At 49.0% G+C, this 24096-nt stretch overlaps 1 protein-coding gene across 1 annotated transcript in view; it reads left to right on the top strand.

The window, feature by feature from the left end:
* Positions 1-4706: 4706 nt before the first annotated feature.
* LOC147101487 (proline-rich protein 29-like) overlaps positions 4707-24096 on the top strand; it is a 41630-nt gene continuing 22240 nt past the window's right edge. Inside the window, exons 1-2 of the mRNA XM_085966626.1 lie at positions 4707-4862; positions 21574-21664. Coding sequence (XP_085822752.1) covers positions 4782-4862; positions 21574-21664 — 172 coding nt within the window. The 5' untranslated portion in view covers positions 4707-4781. The remainder of the gene's footprint in view (positions 4863-21573; positions 21665-24096) is intronic.

The raw sequence follows: 24096 nt of genomic DNA, 5'->3' as shown, positions 1-24096 counted from the left end.
CCGAGGCTCGAGGCGCTCCGCGTCCCTCTTAGGGCGCTGAAACTGATTATCTCAGCGCACCGTGCCGCAGCGCCACATGCTACGGCACGCTGCAGTACTGCAGGTCTTCCTCCCACTGTTAAGGGGGAGGTGCCTGCAACAGCGCGAGCCCCGATCGCGAGTGCCGGCAAATGAGCCTGGCACCAAGGAGAAGTGCCGGCAATGCCGCGGGGGGGTGGGGTTAGGAGGCCAGGGACGGAGGTGCTGGCAGGCGGCCGCCGAAAAAGCGGCCGCCCCTCACCTCCACCTTAACTTGCGCCGCTGCCGGCACAGTAAGGCCCCGTGAACCGGGCGCGGGTAGCGAGCGGCGCAACTGCAGCGTTCGCTACCAAATATCGCGAACGGGGCACGAATGGGGCGCTGCGCACACCGATGACGTCATCGGTGGCGGCGCAGCGCAAATGCCTAACGCCACCATTAGCGCCCCTACTGAATATCGCCGCAGACGCAGCCGGTGGCGCTACTCACCCAATTTCTCCCCCGTCATGTTTGAATCTCTGAGTTCTGAGTCCTAAATTGTGTCTAGGTAGAAAGGTACCGACACAACAACTGATAATATCACCACTTTCAGTTTTAAGGAGCCAACATTGCTCCTGACCACCCTCTTTCTCCACTGCCTGCTTACTTCTCTTTAAATCCTCTCTCATCATTGAAGTGATTTCATCCTTGATCACTAAGGCTACTCCTCCCCCTCTGCCATTTTCCCTATTTGCCCTGTAGACCTTATAAACTGGTATATTTAGTTCCCAGTCCTGACTGTCTTGCAGCCATGTCTCAGTAATGGCTACCATGTCATACCCTCCAATATGAATTCGCGCCTGCAGGTCATTCAATTTATTCCTTATACTCCGTGCGTTTGTATAAAGAACGCTTATTTGGGCCACACACCCTGGCCTGTCCTTCAGCTCTGATGTTTTACTCACATGTTTCTTATTTCTCTCTCCTGGTTTAATCGCTTTACTTACCTATAGTGCCTAAAGCACAATTTCTGACTGTTACTCTACTCTCTTACCTTTAGTTTGTTTTCGAACTATTATTTGTACTGTAATTTCCCCATAGCCCTCCACCCCCCCCCCACCATTTACTAGTTTAAAGTCCTTGGGGCCGCCCTATTTATCCTTTGCGCTAGGACCCTGGTGCCAGACCTGTTCAGGTGAAGCCTGTCCGAATGGTCCAGTTCCTTCCTGTCCCAATACTGGTGCCAGTGCCCCATGAAATGGAACCCCTCTTTCCCACACCACTCCTTTCATCACGTGTTCACTTCCCTAATCAGCTTATCTCTACATCAATTTGCACATGGCTCGGGTAATAATCCAGAGATTATAACCTTTGAGGGCCTGTTCTTTAATTTCGCTCCTAGTTCCCAGTACTCCCCAAACAGGACCTCTTGCCTAATCTTCCCTATGTTGTTGGTCCCAACATGGACCACAACAACTGGATCCTTCCCCTCCCCCTCCCTCTCCAATATCCTTTCAAGTCAGTTCAAGATATCCCTTACCCTGGCACCAGGTAGGCAACATACCATGTGAGACTCTCGATCTTGCTTACAAAGGATGTTATCTGTCCCCCTAATTATAGAATCCCCTACAACTACCACATTACGCCTCCTCTCCTCCTCAGGACAGCCTCCTGCTCCAAAGTGCCATGGTTCACATTCTGGCTGTCCTTCCGACAGTCTTTATCCTTATCCTCACAGGCAGCAAGTACATTGTACCTGTTGGATAGGATCAGTTTCTGTGGATCCTCATTCCCTACCTTACCTGAGTTCCCCTGGAAAAAGCGCTTTGAGATGTCTGGTGGTCGTGAGAGGCGCTATATAAATGCAAGTTTCTCTTTCTTACTCTGCACACCAACCCCGTTCTGAACCTGCATCTCTCTACGAGGCGTGACCGAAGCCTGGAGCAAACTGTCCAGATATTCCTCCCTCTCCCTTATGCATCGGAGTCTCTCCAACTCGCACTCCAGCTCAATGACTCTGAGCCGGAGAGATTCGAGATGGAGACATCTCCTGCAGACGTGTTCGCTCGGGATAGTCTCGCTACCCACAAACTCCCACATACTGCAGTCTAGACACACAATCTGCTCTGCCATGTCTTAGTCTAGACTTATTTTATTTATTTAATTAAAGTCTTTATTCAATTACTATTTATAGTTATATTAATTAGTTTAACTAGTTAAGTTATAAATTTAATAAAGTACGTTATAGTTTCCCACTCCCCTAGCTTAGAGAAAAAACGTTAATACTCACCAACCAATCACCTCCCTGCTGTCCTGAGACGTCACTGCTTGGTTTTTGTTGCTGAAATTGTCGGAGGTGCCGCCTCCTCAGGTGTTGCTACCGCTTACCTACAAAGCTAGGTAGGAAAGTAAGTCGTGACGAGGCTGCAAAGGGATATTGACAGGTTAATTGAGTGGGCAAGGACATGGCAGATGGAATATAATGTGGAGAAAAGTGAAGTTATCCACTTTGGTAAGAAAAATAGAAAAGCAGAGCGTTTTTTAAAATGGTGAGCGATTGGGAAATGTTGGTGTTCAGAGGGACCTGGGTGTCCTTGTACATGAATCACTGAAAGTGAACATGCAGGTACAGCAAGCAATTAGGAAAGCAAATGGTTTGTTATCCTTTTGTAAAAAAGGATAACATAAGAGTTAAAGGGGGAGAAATTGGGTGAGTAGCGCCACCTGTTAGCGCCTAAAGAGGGCAGTCAGTGGCTGTAGCGCCACTGGCTGCGCCTCCCGCGATATTCAGCAGGGGTACTAATGGTGGCGTTAGCCATTTGCGCTGCGCCGCCACCGATGACGTCATCGGTGTGCGCAGCGCCCCATTCGCGCCCCGATCGCGATATTTGGTAGCGAACGGTGCTGTAGCGCCGTTCGCTACCCGCGCCCGGTTCACGGGGCCTTGCTGCACCGGCAGAGGCGCAAGTTAAGGTGGAGGTGCGGGGCGGCCGCCTGCCAGCACCTCCGTCCCCGGCCTCCTGGTCCCCCCCCCCCCCCGCGACATTGCCGGCTGTTTCCCGAGAGCCCGGCACTTCTCCTCAGTGCTGGGCTCTTTTGCCGGCACTCGCGATCGGGGCTCGCGCTGTTGCAGGCCCCTCCCCCTTAACAATGGGAGGAAGGCCTGCAGTACCGCAGCGTGCCGTGCCGCAGCGTGTGGCGCTGCAGCACGTAGCGCTGCGCAATTCACTTTCAGCGCCCTAAGAGGGACGCGGAGCGCCTCGAGCCTCGCCCCGTCTCCCTCTAGGGGCACTTCAACTGAATTTGCGGCGATTGTTAATGCGGCGATCGTGGCACAAATTCGAGCGCCCAGGCGAACTTTGCGCCGCTTGGGCGCCTCAAGCCAATTTCTAGGCCAAAAAGTCTTACTGCCATTATATAGGGCATTGAAGAGACCACACCTGGAGTATTTTGTACAGTTTTGGTCTCCTTACCTAAGGAAGGATATACTTGCCGTAGAGGGAGTGCAACGAAGGTTCACCAGACTGGTTCCTGGGATGGGGGGATTGTCCTATGAGGAGAGATTGAGTAGACTAGGCCTGTATTCACTAGAGTTTAGAAGAATGAGAGGTGATCTCATTGAAACATACAAAATTCTTACAGGGCTTGACAGGGTAGATGCAGGGAGGATGTTTCCCCTGGCTGGAGAGTCTAGAACCAGGGGTCACAGCCTCAGAATGAGGGGTCGGCTATTTAGGATTGAGATGAGGATAAATTTCTTCACTCAGAGGGCGGTGAATCTTTGGAATTCTCTCCCCCAGAGGGCTGTGGAGGCTCAGTCGTTGAGTATATTCAAGACAGAGATCGATAGATGTTTGGATATTAAGGGAATCAAGGGATATGGGGATAGTGCAGGAAAGTGGAGTTGAGGTAGAAGATCAGCCATGATCTTATTGAATGGCGGAGCAGGCTCGAGGGGCCGAATGGCCGACTCCTGCTCCTATTTCTTATGTTCTAAACTGGTGCGGATAAACTGGAGTTTCTTGCAAGAAAGTGGATATTGTGCCCCTCAAAATGGCTGCTTTCAACCAGAAGAACAAAACCCCATTCACACATCACGGACAAGCCTGCCATTAAAGTCACTACTTGAGCTGCCAACATTACAAGCAGACACATCTCAAAGTCACTGCCGCATTTAACACTGACAGGAGATTTCAGTTGCTGTGTACGATATAAGCGGTTGTCCTGTCTGTGGCGTGTGATTTGGTTTATTTACTGATTGAAAAACGACCATCGCAGGAGAACCAAGTGATACAGCTCACCCTGGACCCAAATCCGACTCTGATCTGCTGAGGAGGCTCCGTTGTTTAACCTGTGAACCCTGGGCGAGCTACGTTTTCTTCTTAGGCAGTCCCTCGGAACGAGTTCTCAGGTGACTGATGAGTCCTATGTGGGACCTACAGTCTCTGTCACAGGTGGGGCAGACGAAGGGTTTCGACCTGAAACATTGACTCTGTTTCTCTCTCCACGGATGTTGCCTGGCCTGAGTTTTTCCAGCATTTTCTGTGTTTACATTAACTGTTGTGCATTCTCACAGCGCAAAGCATTGTTTCTCGCTTGATACAACCAAACAAAGGCTGAGGTTAATGGTTATTTACAGAGAGTGCCATGTTCACCTCAAGCACGTCAGTGTTTATAGCTGGTTCACATGGCGACCAATTGTATGGCTTCTCATGCTGTTTACTAGCTGACTGATCTACAGCAGCACTCCCCGGCTCAGAGTGTAGAGTCTGCGTGGGAGGAACATGTATTTTGCGGAGAACGATGTCTTTTCTCCTCAAGCACAGAAGCAGGACCCTCAGAGAGTGCAGATAATTCAACAGCAGGTAAGTGAGGCCTACGGCCCCAGGCTGTGCTGGGAGGAGTACCTGTAGCGTTCTTCCCTTCTGAGGCAAACCTCAAGGAAGAAGGACGTTATGTATACAATGCTAATTACACTTACAGGGCACTTGACAACTTCTCTCTTAAACTGGCGATCTTGCTTAATGCGAGTTAATAATTCTTTACAATAGCAAAGACGATCAAGCCCTGGCTCAGTGGGTCACACTCTCGCCTCCGAGTCAGAAGGTCGTGGGTTCAAGTCTTGCCCCAGGGAGTGTTGCACTGCCGGAGGTGCTGTTTTTCAGCCGAGACCTTAAAGCGAGGCCCTGTCTGCCCACTCAGGTTGACATACAAGATGCTATGGCACTATTTTGAAGAAGAGCAGGGGAGTTATCCCCGGTATCCTGCCCAATATTTACCCTTTAACCAACATCGCAGAAACAGATTATCTGGCCATTTATCACATTGCTATTTGTGGGAGCTTGCTGTGCGCAAATTGGCTGCCGCATTTCCTACATTACAACAGTGACTACACTTCAACGTCATGAGGCCGTGAAAGGCACGCTATTAACGCAAGTCTTTCTTTTGATTTTATACATCACATTCTTTATAGTTATTAACAATTCTAAAATGTTTCTGCCTTTCAATTTCCCACCTCCTGATAACACCAACTCTCGCTGGGGACCATCCCACAGGTAGCCTGCTGCCTCTCCCAAATGGCCATTCTTCATGCGTAAGGCTAGTCGCCGGCCTATTCAGCCATGGGGGGAGGGAAGGCACGAGCCGAACACAATCCGGTCATCACTCGATCTCCACATACATGAACCGTTTCCAGTCACTCCTCTGGGCCGGAACCCTGGCCGATTTTCTCCCCCTCCCTAAGCCAAGGGCCACTACAGAAAGTTATAGCATCCTTCCTGCACTCTGGGTGAGCTCCGCTAAGTCAGCGCGGAACTGGGATTGAACCCCGGGACCTTCTGTTTGACTCCACACTGAGCAATGAGCCATCATAGTGGGGTCGCTATTTTTAATAACTTGTTCTCTCCAGGCCACAAACCAGTTATGGCCTCCCACTAAAGTAACCTGGGGCTCGGGTAACAGTGGGCCCGAGGCCCGGAGCTAACTTTCCCTCTATCCTGGGTCGAGATTGGAAAATCGGCAGTGGGGTAGGGGAGTTGCCTGTGTCCTGCCTCCCCATGGTGCCATCCATCAGGGGTCGCTCCATTTCGCCTAGCATGTCTCAGAGGCAGGGCGATATTCTGCACCCTCCACCCACGAAAATTGGTGGGGTGGTAAATTGCGAGGAGGAAAGCCTCAGGCTACAGGACGATATAAACGAGTTGGTCAGATGGGCGGAAAAGTGGCAAATGGAATTTAACCCTGAAAAGTGCGAGGTGATGCATTTTGGACGGACAAATAAGGCAAGGGAGTACACAATGAGTGGTAGGACCCTAGGAAGTACAGAGGGACCTTGGTGTACATGTACATAGATCCCTGAAGGCAGCGGAACAGGTAGATAAGGTGGTTAAAAAGGCATATGGGATACTTGCCTTCATTAGCCGAGGCATAGAATATAAGAGCAGGGAGGTTATGATGGAGCTGTACAAAACGCTGGGAAGGCCACAGCTGGAGTACTGTGTGCAGTTCTGGTCGCCTCACTATAGGAAGGATGTGATTGCTTTAGAGAGGGTGCAGAAAAGATTCACCAGGTTGTTACCTGGGATGGAGCGCCTCAGCTATGAAGAAAGACTAAACAGGCTGGGGTTGTTTTCATTGGAGCAAAGAAGGCTGAGGGGGGACCTGATTGAGGTGTACAAAATGATGAGGGGCATAGATAGGGTAGATAAAGAGGAACTTTTCCCCTTAGTAGGGGGGTCAATAACAAGGGGGCATAGATTCAAGGTAAGGGGCAGGAGATTTAGAGGGGATTTGAGGAGGAACTTTTTCACCCAGAGGGTGGTTGGAATCTGGAACTCTCTGCCTGAAAGGGTGGTAGAGGCAGGAACCCTCACAACATTCAAGAAGCATTTGGATGAGCACTTGAAATGCCATTGCATACAAGGCTATGGACCAAATGCTGGAAAATGGGATTAGACTGGACAGGGATTGATGGACGGCGCAGACACGATGGGCCGAAGGGCCTCTTTCTGTGCTGTAAAACTCTATGACTCTATGACAGATGCAGCTTAGAATTCACGCATCCAAGTATCGAGTGCAGCTTGATAGCATTTCCACGTTTTAAATACGGGTTCTGCTCAATCACAGCTCCACTTGGCCATATGTTATTCGTTTGGCCCCTTCTATCACTTGTGGAACAACACCTGAAAAGGTTTCAGGTTTTCACTTTTGTGTGAAGTACCAACAACATAGGAAGGTTCCTAAAGCCTCAGCCCACTATGATGCGCCACTGAGCTAAAGTGAAACTGAAGATGGGATAGCTCAGGGCCGACTCCTTTCCCAGTATAAAGACGACAGGATGGAGCTTCGGGACAGAATTAACTCACGTTTCCTATGCCCCCTTTTTTCTCCTCAATTCTCCCATCTCTACTTCGCTTTGTCTATAACAGAGTAAAAGTTCACATCACATGTAAGGACTCTGCTTCTTTTATAGTTTACACCTTACACCTTCTTTCTACCCTTGTTCCTCTATATGCGGCTTCTCTGCTCTGGAGGTTGCTCATCAGGGCTATCCATACCTTCTGGACTCTGTGCAGGTGGAGTGTGCCTGCCCCCGATGTTGCTTTTGCCCCTGCCCATTCCATCACCTCCTCCAGCCAGTTCCCAGAGAGTAAGGTCCTCAACAACCTTCCTTGTGCCTGTAAGGGGTGGTGTGTGTGGTCAGCTTTGCCTCTGACTCCCTGAGCGGTTCGAATCGCTCCCACTCCCTTGGTTCTAGACTTTGGACTTATTTGGGGGTTGTAATGAAATTGCAACAGACACTGAGTTGGTGAAAAGAACTTGGATTTTTATTTGAGACAGGAAAATATACACAACACAATAACCTTATCACTCTAAAAGGGGGAACACTTCGGAATATACGAGGGAGAATAACAATAGACAAAATACTTCACCCCTCCCAATCCCACTGCACTAACTAGGTTGGATTCCAGAGGACCAGGGAAATGCTCACCAAATGACTTTCTTGACAGTTGTAGAGGTTCGCGATTTCGGGGTTCTCTTTAGTTGTGGCGGTTGGGGCCTGCCGTACCCCAGATGTGGTGGAAGACTGCACCTGCGTTGGTTTTTCAGTCTTCGCGTGTCCGCTGATGTGGTCGGGTGCGTATTGGATCTATCGGGTAAGCACCCAATTTCCTTTGGTTAGGTATAGTGTTTAGAGTCTTTTTCATCACATCTTACCCAGGGGTAAGTCAGGATAGCTTCTAGAGTGGAAACAAACTTGCGAATCTTCGGTTTCTTCCAGGTTGGTTTCTTGTTGGTCGCGATGGCCCAATATTACCGAGTTGTTGGTAATATTGTTGGTTGTTTGTTTCTTGGGGCCCTTGGTTGCCGCGATTCCTTTCGATCTCCTTCTGTTGTCCTTCCGTCGATTGATTGTCCTGAGGCTGATGTGTCTTGATGATGGTGGTGAGGAGACTGTGACTGTCTTAACTGTAAAATCAGGCCTCAGTTATACCGTTTGAGGCTTTGCTTATCTGCCCGCCAAATCTCCTCTGGCCCATTGTCAATTTTGGCAGGCTCGTTAACTTTAATAGTTTTAAAATTCTTTAACGAGTTTCGAGCTGGTCCCATCTGTTTTAATTGACTTAAGTTGGTGTAAACTAGTTTCGGGATGGTCCGTCGAAACTTAAATTGGCTTTTAATGGCTGTTTAATCTTTGGTCCGATTAGTGAGTTTTGTCTTTTCCTGCTGGGGTCAGGGTCCCTTTTGTTGATCAGTGGCATGTACTGTATTATTCATATTCTTGATGGCTCTGTAACTTTGGCGGGAACTGTCCTTCTGTAGGCCTATTGTCATTATGTATGAATGACTGAGATGGCCCAGAACATTCCCAGACAATCTGGCCTATGCCAATACTCAACTCCTTTGTTGCAGCCTTCCACAGGCCTGGACATGTCCTTTTTAAAATAACCAAAATCCTGGGGTTTTAACTTTAAGCCCCTTTTTGGCCCAATATTCTTTTAAACAGTCCAGAAATCTCTTCTCTTCTTGGTTTGGGGGAATCTGTAGAATTTTGCCTCACAGATAACTTAATGTTTCTGTGGCTCTGGAACCTAGCTATGTCCAGTTATCCTACTTCTGTCCTCCAAGGAGCCATTTCGTGTCCACCTGCTGCCACCACCCTCACACGGAGCACTGGGCCTTTCAGCTCAGAGCCACTTCAATCGCCCTGAAACTCTGTGATGAAACCTATCTTTTGCAGTTGCTGTTTTCTGTTTATCTTCTGAGTATAGACTGCCCAGGGAGACAATTTTATCAACTTCCTCTCCACCCATAGTGTCCCACCCATCTTGACCATCTCCAGCCCCTCTCCTTTACTCGTCTCTTCTTCTGTCCTACTTGGGAAGCTAATTGTAAACTTTAAATTTATAGAAGACACTGAAGTAGTGACTGTGGACACAGGTAGCAATTTTCAGAAAAAATATTCATTAAACAAAACATTTTTAACTGATTTCCACCGCGTTTTTTTTGTTCAGTTCGCAGTTTGAGATATGATGGGATGGATCGCTGCTCCCCACTGTCTCATACTGCTTTTTAGAATTTTAAATAGTTCTTTTTTTCCGCTCACTTTTAATAATTACTGTAATTGGTGCTTTGGATTGCTTAATCTTAGAGTATAAAAAACATTCTTTCCTTTTCATGAATGGAGATTATAAAATCAGTCAAATCACACATTGGCCCAACACTGGCTCATCGCCTCCACCAAGTGGATGGATTGTGTGTTGCAGGCAGCAGAATTATCAAATCGTTCACACAAAGAGGTAGAATTCATCTTGGACAGCAACACAAAGCAGACAATAGAGAATCGGCAGCTCAATTGGCACTCCTTGAGCTCAATAGAAAATAAAATCAGTGTGAAACAGGCTGTCGATTGGCTATCACCCGTCGGGCGGTGTGCAACACAGGCTGTCGATTGGCTATCGCCCTTTGGGCAGAGTGTAAAACAGGCTGGCGATTGGCTATCGCCCGTCGGGCAGAGTGTAAAACAGGCTGTCGATTGGCTATCGCCCGTCGGGCAGAGTGTGAAACAGGCCGTCGATTGGCTATCGCCCGTCGGGCAGAGTGTGAAACAGGCTGTTGATTGGCTATCGCCCATCGGGTAGAGTGTAAAACAGGCTCTCGATTGGCTATCGCCCGTCGGGCGGAGTGTAACACAGGCTCTCGATTGGCTATCGCCCGTCGGGCGGAGTGTAACACAGGCTCTCGATTGGCTATCGCCCGTCAGGCAGAGTGTAACACAGGCTCTCGATTGGCTATCGCCCGTCGGGCAGAGTGTAACACAGGCTCTCGATTGGCTATCGCCCGTCGGGCAGAGTGTAAAACAGGCTCTCGATTGGCTATCGCCCGTCGGGCGGAGTGTAACACAGGCTCTCGATTGGCTATCGCCCTTTGGGCAGAGTGTGAAACAGGCTGTCGATTGGCTATCGCCCTTCGGGCAGAGTGTGAAACAGGCTGTCGATTGGCTATCGCCCATCGGGCAGAGTGTAACACAGGCTCTCGATTGGCTATCGCCCGTCGGGCAGAGTGTAAAACAGGCTCTCGATTGGCTATCGCCCGTCGGGCGGAGTGTAACACAGGCTCTCGATTGGCTATCGCCCTTTGGGCAGAGTGTGAAACAGGCTGTCGATTGGCTATCGCCCTTTGGGCAGAGTGTGAAACAGGCTGTCGATTGGCTATCGCCCATCGGGCAGAGTGTAACACAGGCTCTCGATTGGCTATCGCCCATCGGGCGGAGTGTAACACAGGCTCTCGATTGGCTATCGCCCTTTGGGCAGAGTGTGAAACAGGCTGTCGATTGGCTATCGCCCTTTGGGCAGAGTGTGAAACAGGCTGTCGATTGGCTATCGCCCATCGGGCAGAGTGTAACACAGGCTCTCGATTGGCTATCGCCCATCGGGCGGAGTGTAACACAGGCTCTCGATTGGCTATCGCCCAAGACCAATTTCCACCCAAAATTCTGTAACATACACCATCGCCCGACAAAAAAAACCTGCCCGAATTCCTTGTTATTTTCCACCCTAAGACCAGAGGCAGTGAGGTGTGATGCTCAGGCGGTGATGTCAGCACGCACACTGCGTACAGGCGACACACTGGGGTCATGGAGGCCGTGGTCTCGGTGCAGTCATTTGTATAAACAAGATTATTTTCAGCACCGGGTCGTTTTGTGATTGTGTTGGTCATAATCCTAGAATGCCACTCGGCATCATATCCGTGTTTCATGCCCAACATGATATTGTACAATGTGTCAGTCACACCTAAAGGAAGACTTGCATTTAAATAGCATCTTTCACGACCTCAGGATGTCCCAAGGTGATTTATAGCCAATGAAGTACTTCTGAAGCGTGGCAACTGTTGCCATGCAGGAAGCAGCAGCAGCCAATAGGCACACAGCAAGATCCTACAAATGAGATAAAGACCAGATAATCTATTTTTAGCGATGCTGGCTGAGGGATAATGATTCGCCAGGGCACCGGGGAGTAAAGGTTCTCAGTTGGGGAAAGGCCGATTTTACTAAGCCAAGATGTGATTTAGCAAAAGTGGACTGGAAACAGCTACTTGAAGGTAAATCAGTATCAGAGCAGTGGGAAGCATTCAAGGAGGAGATAGTGAGGGTTCAGAGCAAATATGTTCCCTTAAAGAAAAAGGATGGGACTAACAAATCTAGAGCCCCCTGGATGTCAAGGGACATACAGGGTAGGATAAGGGAAAAAAGGGAAGCTTATGACAGATACCAAGGACTCAATACTGCAGAAAGCCTACAGGAGTATAGAAAGTGCAGGGGTGAAATTAAAAAGGAAATTAGGAAAGCAAAGAGAGGACATGAAAAAATATTGGCAAGTAAAATCAAGGAAAACTCAAAGATGTTTTATAAATACATAAAGAGCAAGAGGATAACTAAAGAAAGAGCAAGGCCTATTAGAGACCAAAAAGGAAGCTTGTGTGTGGAGGCGGAAGACGTGGGTATGGTCCTTAATGAATACTTTGCATCTGTCTTCACAAAAGAGAGGACGATGCAGATATTGTAGTTAAGGAGGAGGAGCCTAAAATATTGGAGGAGATAAACAGTGAGAGGGGAAATATTGAGGGGTTCAGCATCTTTGAAAGTAGATAAATCGCCAGGCCTGGCTGAAATGTATCCCAGGCTAATAGAGGCAAGGGAGGAAATAGCGGAGGCTCTGACCATCATTTTTCAATCCTCTCTGGCTACAGGTGTGGTGCCAGAGGACTGTCAACGTTGTGCCATTGTTTAAAAAGGGAGAAAGGGATAGACCGAGTAATTACAGGCCAGTCAGCCTAACCTCGGTGGTTGGCAAATTATTGGAAAAACGTCTAAGGGACAGTATTTTTGTGGCGTATATCAATGATTTAGACTTCAATGTAGGGGGCATGATTAAGAAGTTTGTAGATGATACAAAAATTGGCCGTGTGGTTGATAGAGAGGACGAAAGCTGTAGACTGCTGGAAGATATCAATGGACTGGTCAGGTGGGCAGAAACGTGGCAAATGGAATTCAATCTGGAGAAGTGTGAGGTAATGCATTTGGGGAGAGCTAACAAGGCAAGGGAATACACAATAAATGGTAGGACACTAAAAAGTGTACAGGAACAGAGGGACCTTGGATTGCATGTCCACTGATCCCTGAAGGTAGCAGGACAGGTAGAGAAGGTGGTTAAGAATGCATACGGGATACTTGCCTTTATTAGCTGAGGCACAGAATACAAGAGCAGGGAGGTTATGCTTGAATTGCATAAAACACTAGTTAGGCCTCAGCTAGAGTACTGCGTGCAGTTCTGGTCACCACATTACAAGAAAGATGTGATTGCACTAGAGAGGGTAGAGGAGGAGATTTACAAGGATGTTGCCAGGACTGGGGAATTTTAAGCGTGAGGGAAGATTGGATAAGACTGGGGTTGTTTTCTTTGGAACAGAGGAGGCTGAGGGGAGACTTAACTGAGGTGTATAACATTTTGAGGGGCATAGATCGAGTGGATAGGAAGGACCAATTTCCCTTAGCAGGGAGGTCAATAACTAGATTTAAAGTAATTGGTAGAAGGATTAGAGGGGAGCTGAGGAGAAATCATTTCACCCAGAGGGTGGTGGGGGTCTGGAACTCACTGTCTGAAAGGGTGGTAGAGGCTGAAACCCTCATTACATTTAATAAGTACTTGGATATGCACTTGAAGGACCATAACCTACAGGGCTATGGACTAAGAGCTGGAAAGTGGGATTAGGCTGGATAGCTCTTTTTCGGCCAGCACAGATACGATGGGCTGAATGGCCTCCTTCTGTGCTGTAAATTTCTATGATCCCCTGCAAACGGGACCTCGGCTTACCGTCTTATCCAAAAGACAGCACCTCCGACAGTGCGGCACTTCCTCAGTACTGCACTGGAGTTCTCTGTCTGAATGCACGTAGCATTCGTAACAAAATAGATGAGTTAATGGCACAAATAACTACATCTGCGTATGATCTTGTGGCCATTACAGAAACATGGCTGCAGGGTGACAATGCCTGGGAATTAAACATACCAGGTTATTTAACGATCAGGAAGGACAGGCAGGAAGGAAGGGGAGGTGGGGTGGCTACGTTAATAAAGGAAGGAATCACTGTAATACAGAGAAATGATATTGGGTCAAAAGATCAGGATAATGAAACAGTTTGGGTGGAGGTAAGGAATAATAAGGGGAAAAAAAACACTAGTGGGCGTAGTCTATAGGCCTCTGAACAGTTGCAACTCTGTTGGACGGAGTATCAATCAGGAAATAGTTGAGGCTTGTAATAAGGGAACATCTATAATTATGGGGGATTTTAACTATCATATTAATTGGACAAATCAAATTGGGCAGGGCTGCCTTGAGGATGAGTTCATTGAGTGTATTAGGGATGGGTTTCTTGAGCAGTATGTAACTGAACCGACCAGGGGGCAAGCAACCGTAGATCTGGTCCTGTGTAACGAGACAGGATTAATTAAAAATGTCCTAGTAAAGGATCCCCTTGGAATGAGTGACCATAACATGGTTGAATTCCATATTCAATTAGAGGGTGAGAAGGTTGGATCTCAAACAAGCGTGCTAAGCTTGAATAAAGGAGACTATGAAGGTATGAGAGCGGAATTGAGTAGAGTGGATTGGGAAAATAGATTAAAGGGTGTACATTTAAGGAGTTATTTTACAACTTCCAAAAAATATATATTCCACTGAGAAGAAAAGGGTGTAAAAGAAAAGACAGCCATCCGTGGCTAAGTAAAGAAATTAAGGATAGTATTCGACTAAAAACAAGGGCATATAAGGTAGCCAAATCTAGTGGGAGGATAGAGGATTGGGAAAACTTTAAAAGACAGCAAAAAATAACAAAAAGATTGATTAAGAAAGGGAAGATAGATTATGAAAGTAAATTAGCAAAAAATATAAAAACAGATAGTAAGAGTTTTTATAGTTATATAAAAAGAAAAAGGGTGGCTAAAGTAAATGTTGATCCCTTAGAGGATGAGACCGGGAAATTAATGGTGGGAAATATGGAGATGACAAAAACACTGAAGGAATATTTTATATCAGTCTTTACAGTAGAAGACACTAAGAATATCTCAACACTGGACAAACAGGGGGCTAAAGGGGGGGGGAGGAGCTAAACACGATCAAAATCACTAAGGAAGTGGTACTCGGTAAAATAATGGGACTCAAGGCGGATAAATCACCTGGACCTGATGGCTTACATCCTAGGGTCTTGAGGGAAGTGACGGTAGGGATTGTGGATGCATTGGTAATAATTTTCCAAAACTCCCTGGACTCGGCAAAGGTCCCGGCAGACTGGAAAACTGCTAATGTAACACCCTTATTTAAAAAGGGCAGTAGACAGAAGGCTGGAAACTATAGACCGGTTAGCCTAACATCTGTGGTAGGTAAAATTTTGGAGTCCATTATTAAGGAGACAGTAACAGGACATTTGGATAATCATAATTTAATAGGACAAAGTCAGCATGGTTTTATGAAGGGGAAGTCATGTTTGACAAATTTACTGGAGTTCTTTGAGGAAGTAACATATAGGGTGGATAAAGGGGAACCAGTGGACGTAGTGTATTTAGACTTCCAAAAGGCATTTGATAAGGTGCCACACAAAAGATTATTGCTCAAGATAAAAAATCACGGGATTGGGGGTAATATTCTGGCATGGATAGAGGATTGGCTATCTAACAGAAGGCAGAGAGTTGGGATAAATGGTTCATTCTCAGACTGGCAATCAGTAACTAGTGGTCTTCCGCAGGGGTCAGTGCTGGGTCCCCAACTCTTCACAATCTATATTAACGATTTGGAGGAGGGGACCGAGTGTAACATATCAAAGTTTGCAGATGATACTAAGATGGGAGGGAAAGTAGTGAGTGAGGAGGACATAAAAAACCTGCAAGGGGACATAGACAGGCAAAGTAAGTGGGCAGAGATTTGACAGATGGAATACAATACTGGAAAGTGTGAGGTTATGCACTTTGGCAGGAAAAATCGTAGAGCAAGTTATTATCTTAATGGCAAGAAACTGGAAAGTACTGAAGTACAAAGGGATCTGGGGGTCCTGGTGCACGAAACTCAAAAGGTTAGTATGCAGGTGCAGCAAGTGATTAAGAAGGCAATTGGAATGTTAGCTTTCATTGCTAGGGGGATAGAATATAAAAATAGGGAGGTATTGCTTCAGTTGTACAAGATATTGGTGAGACCGCACCTGGAATACTGCGTACAGTTTTGGTGTCCATACTTAAGAAAGGACATACTTGCTCTCGAGTCAGTACAAGGAAGGTTCACTCGGTTAATCCCGGGGATGAGGGGGTGGTCATATGAGGAGAGGTTGAGTAGATTGGGACTCTACTCATTGGAGTTCAGAAGAATGAGAGGCGATCTTATTGAAACATAAGATTGTGAAGGGGTTGGATCGGGTGGATGCAGGGAAGATGTTCCCGATGATGGGTGAAACTAGAACTAGGGGGCATAGTCTTAGAATAAGGGGCTGCTCTTTCAAAACTGAGATGAGGAGGAACTACTTCACTCAGAGGGTGGTAGGTCCATGGAATATGCTGCCCCAAAAAGCTGTAGAAGCTACATCATTACATAAATTTAAAACAGAAATAGACAGTGTGGTAAACCACTTTTATCGTTACACTATAGTTATCACTGTTGTATTGTTATCACCGTTATCACTGTTGTATCACAATACGAGGTCGCCTCTTGTCGCGCTGTTATACCTGGGCTGACCACCTCCGACTCCGCCCATGGCTCCACCTACCTGCCCAGGTATAAAGGTAGTCGACTGGCTGGTATTCCTCCTTGTTGGACCCGATCACCCACGAGGGTGGGCTCTGTTATTTAGTCAATAAAAACCTTTAGTTACGTTCCTAACTCGTCGCTTTTTATTGGATGAATTGATAGGTATATCAATTTTATTGACTAAATTTTAAAGATGTCTACTACTGACCAGCCAGGAGCCCTCCCAGAAGCACAGCCACAGCAGCTTTCAGACACCGGGCTACACCAGCCACACCAGCCGGCTTGGCTGCAAGCCCTCAAACCACCGTACCTGGATCTAAACCCACAGGCAGCAAACTCAGCCCTCAACTTCAAACACTGGCTGGACTGCTTCGAATCCTACCTGGAAGAATCCGGCACCCCGCAGAGATCCAAACTAAGACTTCTGAACGCCCAAGCGAGCCCGAGAGTATACGCACTCATCCAGGATACGACTACATACGAGGCCGCTATCAACCTACTGAAACAGCAGTACCGCAGCCCGGTAAATTACATGTACACCAGGCACCTCCTAAGATCCCGCCCGCAACAGCCAGGAGAGTCTGTAGCTGAATTTTTACGGGCGCTAAGAGCACTCGGCAGGAACTGTGACTTTAAAGCGGTGACGGCTGTTGAAAATACGGAAGATAATATCCGCGATGCCTTTGTGAAAGGCCTACGGTCCGACTACTCACGGCAAAGACTGCTTGAAGCTAAAGACCTCGACCTGGACAAAGCTGAAGCCCTCGCTCTCTCCCTGGAGGTGGCCCATCAGGACCAGGAGGCGTTTTCCAGGTACTGCTCGCGACCCTGGGACTCGGGCCCGACCCCTACCGCAATACCCTTCACAGCGCCGCCCCCGGGACCTACCTCAGCGTCGGCGTCCCGGACCCGACCGGGCCCGCCACCCCCGGTACCGGCTCCGACATCAGGCACCCGCGATCGGGCCGCCGGCTGCTTCTTTTGCGGCCAGGAGAAGCACCCGAGGTCGCGCTGCCCAGCCAGGAACTCTACCTGCTCAACCTGCAGGAAGAAAGGCCACTTCTCTAAGGCCTGCAGGAGCGGATCTTCAGAGGCCAGCAGTGCCTCATGCGAACTGTGGGGGCGGCCATCTTCTTTCACGGCAACTGAGGCCAGTATCCCCACATGTGAGTCATGGGGGCGGCCATCTTTGATCAAGGCAACCAACCCCAATAGTGCCTCATGTGAGTTATGGGGGCAGCCATCTTCTCCGCCATTTTGTCCTACCTCGTGGGAGACGCCATTTTACCCACCACGCCCGACTGCCACCGGGCCCCCGGACCCGACGACCGCCTCGCCCGCAGACGACAACGACTCGCTTACCTACACACTAGCCTCTGTCACTCTGGATCAAGCCCGCCCACACCACCTGTCCAAGTCGATGATGGACATCAAAGTAAACGGCCACGCCACGACCTGCCTGTTCGACAGCGGAAGCACGGAGAGCTTCATCCACCCAGACACGGTGAGCCACTACTCCCTCCCTGTCCTGCCAACGTGCAACCGAATCTCGATGGCATCGAGGTCCCACGCCACGGACATTAGCGGCTACTGTGCTGTGACCTTGTCGGTTAAGGGTACAGAGTATAAAAACTTTAAACTCCTCGTCCTCCCCCAGCTCTGCGCTGCCGTCCTACTAGGGCTGGACTTCCAATCCCACCTCCAAAGTGTAACCCTAGCATACGGTGGACCCCTCCCCCCACTCACAGTCGACAACCAGCGAAGGCTAAACCGCCCACCGCGTAACACCTGCAGCCTATCCACCCTCAAGGTGCCGCCACCTTCCCTGTTCGCTAACCTCACCCCCGACTGCAAACCCGTCGCTACCAAGAGCAGGCGGTACAGCGCTGGGGACAGAGCTTTCATTAGCTCTGAGGTGCAGCGGCTCCTGAAGGAGGGCATCATCGAGGGGAGCAACAGCCCCTGGCGTGCCCAGGTCGTGGTCGTTAAGACCGGCGATAAAAATCGCCTGGTCATCGACTACAGCCAGACCATAAACAGATACACCCAGCTGGACGCATACCCCCTTCCCCGCATATCTGACATGGTCAATCAGATTGCACAATACCGCGTATTCTCGACCATCGACCTTAAGTCGGCCTACCACCAACTCCCTATCCACCCCGAGGACCGCCAGTACACCGCCTTCGAGGCGAATGGGCGCCTATACCACTTCCTTAGGGTCCCCTTCGGTGTCACCAACGGGGTCTCGGTCTTCCAAAGGGAGATGGACCGGATGGTTGACCAGAACGGACTGCAGGCCACATTCCCCTACCTAGATAACGTCACCATCTGCGGCCGCGACCGGCAGGACCACGACGTGAATCTGGAGAAATTCCTCCGTACAGCCCAACGGCTGAACCTCACCTACAATAAGGAGAAATGTGTGTTTAACACCTCGCGCCTTGCCATCCTTGGCTGTGTAGTAGAGAACGGACTCATCGGCCCCGACCCCGAAAGAATGCGCCCCCTCATGGAGCTACCCCTCCCCCACTGCCCTAAGGCACTTAAGAGAACCCTGGGGCTCTTCGCCTACTATGCCCAATGGGTGCCCAATTATGCGGACAAAGCCAGACCCCTCATGAAGTCCACATCCTTCCCCCTTACGGAGGAAGCGTGCGCAGCCTTCTCCCTCATTAAGGGAGACATTGCCAAGGCCACTATGCACGCAGTGGATGAGTCCATCCCCTTCCAAGTCGAGAGCGATGCATCCGACTTCGCCCTAGCCGCCACCCTTAACCAGGAGGGGAGACCGGTGGCCTTCTTCTCAAGGACCCTACAGGGCCCTGAGATCCGACACTCGTCGGTCGAGAAGGAGGCCCAGGCGATTGTGGAGGCGGTACGACGCTGGAGGCACTACCTGGCAGGCAAACGATTTACCCTCCTTACCGACCAACGTTCGGTCGCTTTTATGTTTAATAACAAGCTGAGGGGCAAAATCAAGAATGACAAGATCTTGAGGTGGAGAATCGAGCTCTCCACCTACGATTATGATATCTTGTACCGGCCAGGTAAGCTGAACGAACCCCCCGATGCTCTGTCACGAATTACATGCGCCAGCGCGCAAAGTGATAGACTTCAGACCCTCCACAACGACCTCTGCCACCCCGGGGTCACCAGACTTTACCACTTCATTAAGGCCCGCAACCTGCCCTACTCCATCGAGGAGGTCAGGACCATAACCAGGAACTGCCAGACCTGTGCCGAGTGCAAACCGCACTTCTTTAGGCCGGACAGAGCAAGCCTGATCAAGGCCACCCGCCCCTTCGAGCGCCTGAGCATCGACTTTAAGGGGCCCCTCCCGTCCTCTGACCGTAATGTGTACTTCCTCAACATTGTTGATGAGTACTCCCGTTTCCCCTTTGCCTTCCCCTGCCCAGACATGACCAGTACCACGGTCATTAAATGCCTGAACGACCTCTTCGCCTTGTTCGGGTTCCCAAACTATATACATAGTGACCGGGGCTCCTCTTTCATGAGCGAGGAACTCCGTCAGTTCCTACTAGCGAGAGGTATTGCAGCAAGTAGGACCACCAGCTACAACCCCCGAGGGAACGGCCAGGTGGAAAGAGAGAACGCGACGGTATGGAAGGCCGTCCTCTTAGCCTTAAAGTCTAAGGGCCTCCCAACCTCCCGCTGGCAGGAAGTCCTCCCGACAGCGCTGCACTCCATCCGGTCACTACTTTGCACTGCCGTTAACGCCACCCCCCATGAACGAATGTTTGTTTTCCCCAGGAAGTCGACTACGGGAACCACTCTACCAACCTGGCTGACCTCTCCGGGGCCCGTCTTGCTGCGAAAGCACGTGAGGGCCCATAAAACAGACCCCCTGGTCGAGAGGGTGAACCTCCTGCACGCCAACCCCCAGTACGCCTACGTGGCTTACCCAGACGGGCGGGAGGACACTGTCTCCTTACGAGACCTCGCACCCTCGGGCACTCCGGAGACACCACCTTTACCCCCCCCACCACTCCCCCAATTCCAGCCCAGGTAGACGGCATGCCGGAACCCCACGAGCCTTCGCCGACCACGCAGACACCAGCATTAACACCGGATAATGCAGCACTGCTGCTGCGACGATCGGAGAGGCTTACGAGGCCTCCGGACAGACTGACATACCAGAACTGGTAGTACACTTCACCCCGCCGGACTCAAATCTAAACAAGGGGTGAATGTGGTAAACCACTTTTATCGTTACACTATAGTTGTATTGTTATCACCGTTATCACTGTTGTATCACAATACGAGGTCGCCTCTTGTCGCGCTGTTATACCTGGGCTGACCACCTCCGACTCCGCCCATGGCTCCACCTACCTGCCCAGGTATAAAGGTAGTCGACTGGCTGGTATTCCTCCTTGTTGGACCCGATCACCCACGAGGGTGGGCTCTGTTATTTAGTCAATAAAAACCTTTAGTTACGTTCCTAACTCGTCGCTTTTTATTGGATGAATTGATAGGTATATCAGACAGTTTCCTAGAAGTAAAGGGAATTAAGGGTTACGGGGAGCGGGCAGGAATTTGGACATGAGTCTAGGTTCGGATCAGTCATGGCCCTGTGGGTAGCGGAGCGGGCCCAGGGGCCATGTAGCCTGATCCTGCTCCTATTTCGTGTGTCTAATTCTGTTAGATTCAGGAGATGGTTCTGTGATAGTGGATTGGCGGTTAGGATCAGATCAGCCATGATCTTATTGAATGGCAGAGCAGGCTCGAGGGGCCGATTGGCCTACTCCTGCTCCTATTTCTTATGTTCTTATGTCAGCCTGGATAATGAGCTCAAACCGCTGGAGTGGGACCTGAACCCACAACCTGCTGCCCCAGAGATGAACTACTATCCACTGAGCCAAGTCTGACACCTGGGAGAGAAATCTGTCAGTGGTTCGTCGAGAGAGCATTCGTTTATCCAACCACAGATACAGGAATCCAAGTGCATTAGCCTGAAACAGCAAGAGATGTGGAATAGTCATTGTAGTGGACAGCAAAATCGGGTTCAGCTGTCAGGTATGTTGCTGGAGAGGGAAGGTCAGTAGGTGCCTTGGGCTAAATGGTCTTTTCCCAATTCATAAACATTCCCTGTGCCAACAAGCTTCTGATAGACGTTTGACATAGTGTCACCTCAATTGCAAAGCCACGCTGCATGACCGAGCTGGAAGTCCACGACAAGCCTTGACTCTGAAGGCTCCTTTCCCGCAATCCCTGGCTTCATTCACATCCCCCTCAACGTGATTGTAAACTTTCTCCGTTCCTGCAGGTTCCCCAACAGCCGACAACTATAATCCAGCAATTCTCCGGACTGCAGCAACCTCAAGTTCCACCAATCAGGAATGGGCACGTGAAGGAAGGTAAGATCCCCTTTCCTGCAGGGACTAACTCACACTCGCAGTAATAACCAGGGACTAACTCACACTCTCAGTAATAACCAGGGACTAACTCTCACTCTCAGTAATAACCAGGGACTAACTCACACTCGCAGTAATAACCAGGGACTAACTCACAATCGCAGTAATAATGCACAGAGTTGTCATAAATGAAGTGCATCGTAAACAGAGTGTAAAGTTGGGAATTTGGTGAGAGTGGGAATTCGGTGTTGCTTTTGCCTCCAATATTGTAGTGGTTTGTGTAAGCTTAAGACAGTAAGGGCTAGAAATTCATTATAGCCCAGGAATGGACGGTATAATTAGAAAAGTTGGAGAATTAGCGCCAGGCGCTAATGCTTTAGACTGCATGCAAAATTCATGCTCACTGCTCAAAGAAATGATTGGAGTGTTAACTCAAGTCTTTAAGCCCAAACTCATTGGCGTTACATGCAAAGGGTGGACCAATATCAGGTGCAGTCTAATCGCAAGTCATGATTGCCACAGGCTTTTTCCAGTTCGTAAAGGGGAGGTTCATTGATGCTGCAGCATCTCATTCTCAGCATTGCTGGCTGTGAAGCTAACTCAGCAAGCAGCAGCAGAACAAGGAGAAGGAGCTGGAGGACTGAAGCAGCTGTACTCATGGCAGATCCATACCCAGGGAGAGAGCCCGCAGATTCAGCGATCAAGCATTGGAGGAGTTGGTGTTCACTGTGGATAGACAGAGGGCGGTGCTCTACCCGACAAGTGGCAGGAGGCCCTCACCGCAAGTCTTCCATGTGGAGGGAGGTAGCGCAGCACATCTCGGGCAGCACTGTGATCCCCAGGACCCTCACACAGTGCAGGAAGAAATTTAACGACCTCACCTGGGTGGTCAGGCTGAGTGAATACTTCAACAAATGTTGCATAGCACCATCTGAGCTATAATCGTCACACACTGCCCAAAGCACCACACCCCCAGCACTCACCCACCAACAATCTCTACCTACCAACACTCACACCCACATCTCACACCTTGCACACAATGACAGCTATTCAACTATGGCAGGCACATCACCCAAACACATTGCTCCACACTCACTCAGACATTTTCCTCTCTCTTGCAGGCCAAGGTGGCTCACAACAGGAGAGAGCAGGGGCGCACAGGCGGGGGACAAGCTGACACCCAACCATTGTCTGCGCTGGAGAATCGAGTGGAGATTATTGGGCGCCAGGTGGTGGGCATCGTGGCCACCAGCGACGTTGACCCCCTTGGGGACAACGGTATGTTCATCCCTAATCCTTCTTCTCACATCCCACCTCCCCCCACAAGTGTTTCGCACTTTCCAGCTAATCATGCTGCATGCAAGCATTTCTCCCTTCCTGCCCCCCTCCCCTCACCTTAATGCTTTCAGAGAATGAGCAAACACCTGAGGAGGTAACAAGGAGGGTAGATGAGGGTAGTGCATTTGATGCAGTGTATATAGACTTTAGCAAGGCTTTTGATTAGGTTCCACATGGCAGACTGGTCACGAAGTTAAAAGCCCATGGGATCCAGGGCAAAGTGTCAAGTTGGATTCAAAACTGGCTCGGAGACAGGAAGCAGAGGGTAATGGTTGCTGCGTGTTTTTGTGACTGGAAGGCTGTTTCCAGTGGGGTTCCGCAGGGCTCAGTACTAGGTCCCTTACTTCTTGTGGTATATATTGTATTGATTTCTTTGTGGGTTCAATGACGAGACATTTATGAAAGAGAATGACTTTTAATCTAAAGCTTGTTCAACTCTTTATACAGCTTTACAGGAGACACGATGCTAGTGATCCATCTAGAATGAAACTGAAACCAAACTAAACTGCCTTGCTTGTCTCGGTCACATGCCCTCTGCTGGTTAGGCACAAGCAATCAATACATGCAAACATGCTGGTAGGCATCATAATCAAACAGGCAAATACCATCTCTATTTGCTGATATCATTACATCTCCTTTTCTTAAAACAAAAGTATTTTACTTTTAACTAACAACATGTTTTCTTTGTATTAATCTGCATTTTAACTGTAACACTTAATGAACTTACATTATCATTATCATGATCAAGGTTTTTTAACCTTGCTTTGTGTGTTCACATGAAATATGTCAATACACTAGAACTTGAAGAAAGAATAAGATAACATTACTTCCTTCTATAACAATAGTCCTTAAATTTGCTCAATGAGTCTCTCAGGAGGCTTCACGTGTCTTGAGGATTTTCGGATTGATTGTCCTTGAATCTGAGTTGTTGCCTTAGATGATTGGTTCTCAGCTGTGTGATCAGGTTGTTCAACAGTATCAGTCTCTTGACCTGCTGTGGCTGGTCCCATGAGAAGATCTCGACGATTTCTTCTCAGAACAGCACCCTCATCCGTCTGAATGGTGTATGATCTTGGTTGAACTTCACTCAGGACAGT

Source organism: Somniosus microcephalus, chromosome 24 (assembly GCF_052327205.1).
Source record: "Somniosus microcephalus isolate GS21.2 chromosome 24, FLI_Smic_1.0, whole genome shotgun sequence".
NCBI lineage: Eukaryota > Metazoa > Chordata > Chondrichthyes > Squaliformes > Somniosidae > Somniosus > Somniosus microcephalus.
The sequence above is the reverse complement of the archived record's forward strand: the minus strand, read 5'-3'. Positions and strand labels throughout refer to the sequence as shown.